This window comes from Manihot esculenta, chromosome 5, assembly GCF_001659605.2.
Source record: "Manihot esculenta cultivar AM560-2 chromosome 5, M.esculenta_v8, whole genome shotgun sequence".
Lineage (NCBI taxonomy): Eukaryota > Viridiplantae > Streptophyta > Magnoliopsida > Malpighiales > Euphorbiaceae > Manihot > Manihot esculenta.
This window is the reverse complement of record NC_035165.2, coordinates 10,508,987-10,520,645: the sequence shown is the minus strand read 5'-3', so window position 1 is coordinate 10,520,645 and position 11,659 is coordinate 10,508,987. Positions and strand designations below refer to the sequence as shown.

Here is an 11,659-nt window from a genome sequence, read left to right as displayed (position 1 = left end):
CATGCCATACCCATCTTACTACCCACCATACCCACAGTACCCCATGTACCCACCTCCACCTTGCTCTCCAAACCCAGCAAACCCTACCCCAGGGGATGCTGCACCTCCTCCTCCACTAGCAGAACCCACAGTTCCAGAAATCCCAGTACCTAAGCCTAGCTCATCTGGTGGGAGCAAGGTCAAGATGACCGACTACATGAAGCTGGGTGCTCCTTAGTATGAAAAAGGGGATGACCCGTTTGTGTATCTTGAAAGGGTCAAGGTGATTACAGATGAGATTGGGGCTGATGACAGTAGAGCCATTCAGATGGCTGGGTTCACGCTTAAGTGCAAGAAGGCACGAGAGTGGTTTAAGAATTATGTGAACCCGAGGGTGGACAGCATGTCTTGGGAAGAGTTTGCAAACGAGTTTGCAGGATGGGCTTTCCCTGATAGCTCAAGGGAATTGAAGATGATAGAGTTTGAACAGTTGAGGCAGACTGATGATATGAGTGTGGATGAGTTCACAGACAGATTCTTGGAGCTGTTGCCATTTGCAGGGCAAAATCTTGACTCAGACCAGAAGAAGTCAAGGAGGTATATCATGAAACTCCACTCCAGATATTCCTCCTTGATCCAGTCAGCAGATAGGGAGAGCTTCTATGCCATAGTGGATATGGCCCGGAAAATGGAGGCCAGTGCCATCATTCAGGGGACAGTTAAACAGTCAGTGGCACAGTCTTCTGGTTCCAAGACCCCGGGTGGGAGAAGGCCAGATCCCTCATCCTTGAGTGCAGCAGCTTCGGGCAGTAGAAAGTGGGGTAACACCACTAGGAAGCCCGAGAAGAACAAGTTCTGGAACAAGATCAAGTCCAGTCTGGGACTAGGGAGTGGCTCAAGCTCTGGTGCGGATAATCAGTTTGTGTAAAGTGTTGTAGGCCACACAAAGGAGTTTGTCGGGCTGGGACAGCAGCCTGCTTCAGATGCGGGCAAGAGGAACACATGGCTCGGGAGTGTCCTAGGACAGTACCTATGGCTCAGTCCCAACAGACAGCTTCAGGTAGTGTAGCGCAGCCAGCAGCTCCAGCCACGACTCAGGCCAGTGGCAGAGGCAGAGGGAGAGGGTCAGCCTCTTCTTCAGCGGGTTTTAGAGGTGAAGGTCCATCAGCTCCAGCACGGATCTTCACGATGACTCAGCAGGAGGCAGATGCATGTAACACCGTGGTGGCAGGTAACTTAGTCATTGGTTGTTCAAATGTGTATGCCTTGATGGACCCTGGTGCATCTCATTCTTTTGTTGCACCAAGAGCCGTAGAGAGGTTGGGGTTGATGATCTCTAGGTTAGAGTGTCCTCTCTGGGTCAATGGACCCAAGTGTGATCCATCAGTGGCAGAGTCAGTCTGCCAGTGCAGTCCAGTGTTTGTTGAGGGAAGATGCTTGTCCGCCGACCTTGTGGTTCTAGACTTGACAGATTTTGACGTCATTCTAGGGATGGACTGGTTATCTACCCATGGTGCTACCTTGGACTGCAGGGACAAAGTAGTCAAGTTCAGAGGTCAAGATGGGCCAGAGGTTGTCTTTAGGGGAGACAGGAGGAGTACACCTAGAGGTCTGATATCAGCTCTTCAGGCTCGCAGGTTGCTTAGGAAGGGATGTCAGGGGTATTTGGCTCATGTGAGGGAGCTTAGCAGTCAGGTTGGAGAACCCGCCTCGGTGCCAGTGGTTAGAGAGTTTCTAGACGTCTTCCCAGATGAGCTGCCAGGTTTACCACCTGCTAGGGAGATAGAGTTCGAGATAGAATTGATGCCTGGAACCAGACCGATCTCTATCCCTCCCTACAGGATGGCTCCAGCTGAGTTGAAGGAATTGAAAGATCAATTGCAAGAGCTGGTAGAAAAGGGCTTCATCCGACCGAGTACCTCACCTTGGGGTGCTCCAGTCTTGTTTGTGAGAAAGAAGGATGGATCCCTTAGACTTTGTATCGACTACAGGCAGTTGAACAAAGTCACTACCAAGAATATGTACCCTCTGCCAAGGATCAATGATCTATTCGACCAGCTAGCAAGAGCGGGTTGATTCTCCAAAATAGATCTGAGATCTGGGTACCATCAGTTGAGGATAAGAGAGGAAGATGTGCCAAAGACAGCTTTCAGGACCAGATATGGGCATTTTGAGTTCCTTGTTATGCCGTTCGGGTTAACCAATGCCCCTGCAGCATTCATGGATCTCATGAACAGAGTGTTTAGCCAATACCTGGATCACTTTGTTATTGTCTTCATAGATGATATCCTAGTGTATTACAGGAATGCAGAGGAGCATGCCCATCATCATGAGGTTAGTTCTGCAGACCTTGAGGGAACACGGCTTGTATGCCAAGTTCTCCAAGTGTGAGTTCTGGCTGAGGAGCATTTCATTCTTGGGGCATGTTGTGTCGGAAAATGGAATAGAGGTAGACCCCAAGAAGGTAGAACCTGTGGCTAACTGGCCTAGACCCACTTCAGTGACAGAGATTAGGAGTTTCTTGGGTTTGGCAGGTTACTACAGGAGGTTCGTGCAAGACTTCTCCAAAATTGCAGCTCCTCTGACCAAACTAACCAGGAAGAATCAGAAGTTTGCGTGGATTGACCAGTGCGAAGAGAGTTTTGAAGAGCTTAAGAAGAGGTTAACGTTAGCACCAGTGTTAGCTTTGCCAGCTAGCAATGAGGATTTCACAGTTTTCTGTGATGCATCCCGAGTGGGATTGGGTTGTGTGTTAATGCAGAATGAAAGGGTGATTGCTTATGCTTCTAGGCAGCTGAAGAAGCATGAGTTGAATTACCCCACACATGACCTGGAGATGGCAGCAGTAATCTTTGCACTCAAAATGTGGAGGCACTACCTCTATGGGGTTAAATGTGAGATCTTCACAGATCATAAGAGCCTGCAGTACATCCTGAGTCAAAGAGATTTGAACTTGAGACAGAGAAGATGGATAGAGCTGCTGAGTGACTATGATTGCAAGATTCAGTACCATCCGGGTAAGGCGAATGTTGTGGCAGACGCCCTAAGCCGGAAGTCACTAGGCAGTCTATCCCACATCATGGCTGAGAGGAGACTAGTGGTGAATGAGTTTTACAAGCTCATTGAGGAAGGTCTTCAGTTGGAGTTGTCTGGTACAGGTGCATTGATTGCTCAGATGAGAGTGGCACCCGTGTTTTTGGAGCAGGTGGCTCAAAAACAGCATGAGGACCCAGGATTAGTGAAGATTGCCAGGGCTGTTCAGTCAGGCAAAGATAGTGAGTTCAGATTCGACAACAAGGGGATCCTCCGCTATGGGAGCCGATTGTGTGTACCAGATGACATAGGGCTAAAAGGAGACATTATGAGAGAGGCTCATAATGCAAGATACAGCGTTCACCCTGGAGCCACCAAGATGTATCAAGATCTGAAGAAGGTTTATTGGTGGCCAGCTATGAAGAGAGAAGTGGCACAGTTTGTGTCAGCCTGCGAAGTGTGTCAGAGGGTGAAGCTGGAACATCAGAAGCCAGCTGGAATGCTTAACCCGCTACCTATTCCAGAGTGGAAATGGAAGAATATAGCTATGGACTTCGTAGTGGGGTTACCGGCGACGTCCAACAGATTGGACTCCATATGGGTGATTGTGGACAGACTCACCAAATCTGCTCACTTCATCCCTGTCAAGAGTGGCTATTCTGTGGACAAGTTGGCGCAGGTATATGTTGATGAGATCGTCAGGCTGCATGGGATTCCTATTTCAATAGTGTCCGATAGAGGACCCCAGTTCACCTCCAAGTTTTGGCGGAGTCTGCAGGATGCCATGGGTACTAGGTTGGATTTCAGCACTGCTTTCCATCCACAGACGGACGGACAATCAGAAAGGACCATCCAGACAATAGAGGATATGCTCAGAATGTGTGTGCTGGACTTTGGCGGTTCTTGGAGGCAGCATCTACCTTTGGTGGAGTTTGCCTACAATAACAGCAATCATGCTAGCATCGGGATGGCTCCATATGAAGCTTTGTATGGGAGGAAGTGCAGATCTCCTGTTTGCTGGGAAGAGGTTGGAGAAAAGGCCTTGGCAGGGCCTGAGCTAGTAGAGATCACCAGCAGGGTGGTACCCATAATCAGAGAAAGGATCAAGACTACTGCAAGCAGACAGAAGAGTTATGCAGATATCCGCAGAAGGCAAGTAGAGTTTCAGGAGGGGGATTTGGTATTGCTCAAGGTGTCTCCAATGAAAGGGGTGATTCGATTCGGGAAGAAAGGTAAGCTGGCTCCACGGTACATCAGACCCTTTGAAGTCTTGCAAAAGATTGGAAATGTATCGTACAAGCTGGACTTGCCTGCTTCAATGGAGAGAATCCATCCGGTTTTTCATGTTTCTATGTTGAGGAAATTTGTGTCAGATCCGGGCAAGGTTCTTAATGAGCCTGATGTGGAGATCCAAGAAGATCTCACCTATGTTGAGCAGCCAGTACGGATCCTAGACACCCAGATCAGAAAGCTAAGGAACAAGGAAATCCCGATGGTGAAAGTCCTTTGGAATCACCACAATATTGAGGAATGTACCTGGGAGACACGAGAGTCTATGCTCCTGCAATATCCCCATCTTTTCTAAAGTAAGTTTTATGTGCTTTGTATGTATGTTATGTGTATGCCTTGCTTGTACTAGTTGAGGAACATTCGGGGACGAATGTTCTTAAGGGGGGAGAATGTAATACCCGGCTAGACTCCGGTATCGGAATTCCTACCGTCCGGTGGAATCTCGGGTGTCGGAGGCCTCTAGAAGGGTAAAATCATGTTTTTATACAATTTTTTAATGTGTTTTATGTTTTTAATCAAGAAAGAAAATGAGTTTTTGCATGAAAATGATCTTGGAGGAAGACCCAGGTTCGGCCGCCGAACATGCATGCACTTCGGGAGTGCTTTAGGCCCCCGAATGCATAAGTGAAGGAAGTCCAGGTTCGGCCGCCGAACATGGCATGCATGCGGAGGCACGTTCGGCCCCCGAATGTGGCCTGGCCAGCCACCTATAAAAGGGTCCCTTAGCCGAAAACGGGTGAGCTTTTCTCCCATTTTCGGCCAAGGTGAGCTCTCCGCCGCCCCTCACCAATCTTGAGTTCCTTCCTTCAAATCTTTCACGATTTTCACTAGTTTTCACTTTGTTTTGAAGATTTTCGAGTATAAAGCAAGTTTTGGAGCTTTGAGGTTCAAGAAACTCAATCTCTCCCATCTCCGAGCTAGGGTCGTTTTCCTCTCGATCTTCAAGAGGTAAGAGCCGATCTTGAGCTCACTATATGTTTTAGGCAAGTTTTAAGTTGATTCATGAAGTAGAAATGCATGTTTAGGTTGTTTTGAGTTTATGGGTTTAATGTGTATTTTTGAGCAATGTGGGTATGTTTGATGTGTTAAAGTTGGGGTTTAGGCTAGTTTGAGACCCCTATGAACTTGTATGCTTGATTGTGTATGATTGGGAGTGTTGTAGAATAGGTTTATGCATGTTTGAAAGGTTTGGGAGGCGTTTGTGCATGTTGGAGCTGAGTTTCTGCCACTTTGGAGAAACTCAGGTTCGGCCGCCGAAGGAACTTTCGGCCGCCGAACCCGCTTGTGGAAGCAGCCTTCGGCTGCCGAAGCCTGCCCCAAAAGAGGACTTTCGTCTCTGGAGGGCAGTTTTGGCCGCCGAACATGCATGAGTTTCGTCTCTGTCTGGGAGTTTCGGCTGCCAAAGGTGCCGCCGAACCTGCCTGACTTTCGGCTCTGGAGGGACTTTCGGCCGCCGAAAGTGCCCTGTTCAGCCTTCCTTTGCATGTTTTGCATGATTGTTTTGAGGTGTTTTAGGGGGTTTTTGGGGGATGTTTTAGAGTCATGTTCTAGTATGTTTGGTCCCTCATTTGAGTCCACCTGTGTAGGTTCGGACCCAAGGAACCGAGGACCCCAGCAGTGAGTCAGCTGCTACAGTCTTTGTCAGAGCTAGCTGAGGTGAGTAGAATAAACCTTACGTTTTAAAGCAAATCAATTATAAAGTTTTGAGCATGTTCATGCATCATGAATGCCATGTGATGGTTTAGGTTGTTTGCATTAGAATTCACGAATATGTTGCATTGCATTCTATGATGTTGATGTGGATTGGATATTGGATGACCCTTTAGTCCTCATATGATATGATATGATGATGATACGACATGATATGGTATGGAAGTCCGGTTGACCCATTCTACGTCCCGGCACTATGTTAAAAGAAAGACCGGTTGACCCATTCTACGTCCCAGCACTTTGGAATGTAGAGGACTATTGGTGACAATACCATCCGTGATATGATTTGTCTGTGATGTGTTGCATTCCATTATGGCATATGATTTAAATGTTTTTATTATTCTGCTCACTGGGCTCTAGTAGCTCACCCCTTTCCCTAATCCTCCAGGGTTGCAGGTACGGGCTAGACAGTGAAGTCAAGATGAATGAAGTCATGTGTATGTAATAGATAGAATGTGGACATGATGAATTGTAAAATGATGTAAAGTTATGAATAGTTATGTTATGTAAAAATGATATTGAGGATTAGAGGTTGTGCTTGACCCTATGTGTATGGAGATCCCTTTTGTATACATGATCTATACTTTATGATGTTTATGTCCCACCAAGCTTGTGTATGATGAGATGCCCCATTGGAGCATTTGATGAGAGCTCCAGTGTGGGGTTTATGGTTATGTTTATGTATATGTTTATGGGCATGCACAGGTTGAGCTGGTAAAAGAAAAGAAAAGTTCAAATTTTTATGTATGTTGTTGATCATGTATGGGATTAAACAGGTTTACAGGTTTTATGTTAGGCTTGCTACGGGTCCCGGCGGCCTTAAGCCGACCTGGATCCTAGCGCCGGTAGCGGTCCGATTTTCGGATCGTTACATGTAGAATTTAAAAATAGTTGTATAAAAGAACTGTGTTTTTTTGTCTATGTGATCGTCCGTTTTAATACGGTAAGAAAATAGAGTTAATATAGCTTTTCTGAAAATCCGGCAATAATGTAATCAGCTATTTGATAAGAGATTTTCTCAGCTAACCGATATGTGATCCTGCGATTACAGGCGTAACGGAAATATATTGACTTATGCCTGTTAATGGTAATTTTAATCTGAGACTCGATCTCTTCAAGGGTAGGGCGAGTCTTGGTGAACAAATCGGATGTAACGATATTCAGATATTTCTTTTTTCGGATGAAATTGAGTACAGATTTATCATATTTTTGTCACGTGATTCTGTTATGTGGCAACAACTTATGACTTTTTTTAAAAGATTTTTATATAGCATTAATTGTGATATTCTTAAATTGGATCTGATTCTAATATAATTAGAGGTTGCATCTAATCCTAATATAATTAGAGGTTTAAAACAATGAAAGAACATAAAAGATGAAAGAATTATTGTACATTAAGGAGGGATTATTATCTATATATGTAATGGAAAGTATTCTTTGTGATGTGTATATCCATTAAAATAGTAAAATAATAAATTATCCAAAATAAAATAACAATTAATTAATATATTTATTATAAGGGCTAAATTAGATTAGGGTAGGTTAATAAACTTGTAATTATATTTTAAAAAGTATTTTTTAATGAGATAATTTTTTATTATTTAAATTTAATTTTAAAAATAAAATTTATTGATAAATTTATAGTGATAGAGTGGATGAGAAAGAAAAAGGCAGAAGGCAAACTTTAATTTATGAAACTTAAGTGACGGTAGTAAAATCTGCAGCAACAATGAATTTCTCCCTAATTACATGGAATTTATGGCTTATGTTTATTTCAAATTAATCTTATTAATTTTAATTTTTAGTAATTTATTATAATACAGGTCATAAATTTTAGAATCAATTTTATTAGTAATTTTTTCTTGTATGTATTTGATAATGTTTTTAATAATAATTTATTTTTATTAATATACATTTATTATTTTTATTTAATAATATTTGTTAATTATTTTTAGTAATTTTTAGTATAATGTACTTATAATAATTTTGTTAATTTATTTTATTAATAATAATTGTTTCGGCTCATATTTTGTATTGATGTTATTTTAATTACTACTGATAAAAATTTCCTTTTATTTTATTAGAAATATAATAATAATAATATATTTTGTTAATTTTAATATTTATTTTTGTATAATACTAGTAAAAATATATTTATTGTCCTTTCTAGCAGCAACTCAACTTTTATTTTTTTTATAAGTAATTTATTATATTATTCAATTTTTTTCTTCTTAATGTAAAAAAAAAAAACTATGTCAATATTGGATATTTTTTAAAAATAAATAATGTTTTATTTTGCCTTATTTTCAGCCATATGATACATAACAACGTCATTAACTCATTAATCATAATTACAATTAATAAGGTCCAACTGCCAAAACAAATTATATACTCCAGCATTTCTTTTTTAATAATGTCTTTAACAAATTAATTAATAAAGAAAAAATTATTTTTTTATTTCGAGATATCACACGATTAACGAATTTATTTTTTTATTTTTAAATTAATTTTTAAAATTTAATTCTATGAAAGTTTCTAGTGTTTCCTTCAAAAATACTAAAAAAAAATAACCGAAATATTTTTTTAAATCTCAATATATTTTATCTTTATGTTCATCATTTCATAATTAAAAAATAGAGAACAAAGTTCTTTTATAAATTAAAACAATAACTGAAATCTCAAATTCAATTAAAATTTAATATTTAAATTCAATAATCTAAAAAAATTTAAAATAGATAAAATTTAAATTATTAAAAAAAAAATCAAAATCTAACAGAATCGTTGCTTTTGTTGCCTATCCATCTTGTCTCTCACTGATCACTCACTGTGGACCACTATTTACGTCGGACGATGTTTCCATTGTTGGTTGATCCATTGCCTGCATTTCATCGTCGCTCGCTGCTGTCTTTGTTGGTCGATCCATCGCCTGCTCCTCGTGTCGCTTTACCGCTCGCATCACTCCTGCCTATCGCTCGTATTGCCTGTCGACCCATCGCCTGTCGTTCGCGTTATTTTTCACTTGTCACTACTCACTGTTGATCGTCGCTTGCTACTGATCGTTGTTGCCCGTCGCTTGCATCTCCTGCCGAGCGGCTTTACTTGTCGCTCGCATCTCTCATTGCTCACGTCAATCCTCATTTCGCACGGCTTGGTTAGTCGCCATCTCATGTGGCTTGGTCGAACGCCATTGCACTATTGTTCACCATATCATGCTGTTAGTCATCGACCAATGCTCGCTGCTAGTCGTCAACCGTTGCTTGCTGTTTGCTGTGGTCCTTCACTCCTCCATCTCCTTTAATCAGGCTTCAGGGAAGGAGGGGAAAGGATAAGGAGAAGAGAAAGAGCAGAAGAGAAAAAGAGGATAAAAGAATTTGAATTTGGATGGAATTAAAGTTAGGGACGAAATATTGGATTATAAAATTAGAGAAATAAATTTATTAATTATGCTACATTTTATAAATGAAAAAGTAATTTTTTTATTAATAAATTAAAATAGATTCTCAAATCAACAAATTCCGTAAGAAAATACTGAAAAGTTTCTTACACTCGCCTATTAAATATGCAAATACGATGTTATTAATTTAAGTTTGAATGTCTAATTAACTTATCACTTCTTTAGTGTTAAGTATATACACTAAATGCATGTAAAAATAAAAATTTAAAATGGTATTGTGGAGCTTATTTTTTTAATATATATTATTTAATTAATTTAGATTTATATTATATAAATTTATTAAAAAAATAAATTAACCTCTTTTTATATTCAAGAATTTAAATTTAAGAATTTTGATTAAAAAAAAATTTGGTATTATCTCACTTTCGGATATTGTGGGGAGCATGTTAATAATAAGTACATGTCTCTAATAGTGCGTACAAATAAAAAAGCTTGGAAGTCATGAAATGTACTAATTGAGGTATCCTCCTAATTTCCACACCTACAAATATTCGTGATCATATTTGATAGATAAATGTTTGCCGACTTGCTTTTCCAAATTTTTATTATATTCGTTCATGGGTCTCTTGCTTTGCATTTAAACCCTCTCTTCTATCGCTTTCTTCCCTCCCTTTACCCCCTCTGTCTCCCTTTCCACTTCCCATCAACCCCTCTCTCTCCCTCTTCTCCTCCTCCTTCCGCCGTCATGTCTTGTAATTCTCGCCTTTTAATCTCGACTTTGCTCCTCCTCCTCCTCCTCCTCCTTGTCACCTCCGCCGCTAGACTCCCAAACCCTACTTCTTCTTCTTCTTCCTTCCAGTCTTCTTCAAGAGACCACCACTTCTACCGTCAGCCCCCTTCTTGTGCTTCTTTCCCTCACAAGACTACTTCCCGTTACTTATGCATTCATTTTCAAAGAATGAACCCACAGCGACTTCTTGCGCCACCACCGCCACCAACTCCGCCTTCATCACTCGGTGAGGAAATTGATCCAAGATATGGCGTGGAGAAGAGATTAGTCCCTTCCGGGCCAAACCCACTTCACAATTGAAGAGCTTCTTTCTTTTCCGTTCGCCAAGTAAATTTTAATTAAAGCCAGTGTTAATACCATAGTTTTAATTCGTCTCCTTGGAGTAGCAGGCGTAGCACACAACTAAATTTGGCCAACTTCCTCCATTATTGGGGAAAGTTTCTTCTTCTTCTTCTTTCTTTATCGTTTTCTTTGCTTTTCTTGGTTTCTTTTACGTGCCTTCTTCAGCATCAGCAATGGAAGCAGAGAGAGATCCTTAAAGGGCTACAGTAACTACTACAAAAGATGAAGCTTTCTCAGAGATTAGTCTCTTTTGTTTTTCCAGTCCCTTCAACAAACGAGATCATCTTCAAGAGATTGCTATTTCCATGCTTGTATTGTGCTTTAACAATTAGGTTAACTTCCAAAAACAAGCATCGAAATTTAATGGTCTGCTTTTGTGTTTTTTTTTTTTTAATTTTTTTTTTTTATTTTTCAAAATCAAAGTACCATTTGTAGGCGGTGGCTTAAATTCATAGGAGCAATGGAGATCAAGTGTAACCCATGAGCTTCATTAAATTTGGAGCTGTTTTAAGGACAAAATTGTCTTCTATGGTGGGTCTGCAATTATTATATTGATGTATAGCTTATTAATTAGCCTATGTAAATGTTTAAATTCTATTACTATGAATTCATATAACTAAAGTGTATTATTTATTGTTTATCTCGTTTTTTTTAGCAATTTATATATAATTTATTGACTCGTTATTATAATTTTGTTATTATAATTTTTTTTTAAATTGAAATTGGGGATTAGGAATTAAGGGGTAAAACTATTTCTAATGTTTAATCAGATACAAATATTATCAAATTAAATTTATGAGTGTTATTATAATTAAAATATATATTTTTATAATAGTGATATTATGACTTTGGGGACAAAAATTAAGGGAAGAGATTAATTTGAAAAACTTAATTACGTGAGGTTAATTAATGAATAGCTCTTCTAGGTGATAGGAAGCTGTTATTCCTGACACACCACCGGCGGAGGTTATGCTTAATTTACAAAATTACTTGGATAAGCAAGTATGGTTTCACATCACAACAAACACTAATTAGGTTTTATTATTCCTAATCATTGTTTGGAATCCAAAATTTCACAACAGTTTAATTCAATTCAAGTTAATTTTTTTATTAATTTTTTA

The 11,659-nt window shown here is 39.9% G+C and overlaps 1 protein-coding gene across 1 annotated transcript; it reads left to right on the top strand.

Annotated features, from left to right (window-relative positions):
• Positions 1-10,151: 10,151 nt before the first annotated feature.
• On the top strand, positions 10,152-10,496 carry LOC110615356 (CLAVATA3/ESR (CLE)-related protein 10). Its single transcript, XM_021757199.1, has one exon. The coding sequence runs from the start codon at positions 10,152-10,154 to the stop codon at positions 10,494-10,496; it is 345 nt and encodes a 114-aa protein (XP_021612891.1).
• Positions 10,497-11,659: the final 1,163 nt, after the last annotated feature.

Excerpts from the sequence above, each read along its gene's own strand:
- LOC110615356 (XM_021757199.1), top strand. The coding sequence starts at position 10,152 with ATGTCTTGTAATTCTCGCCTTTTAATCTCGACTTTGCTCCTCCTCCTC.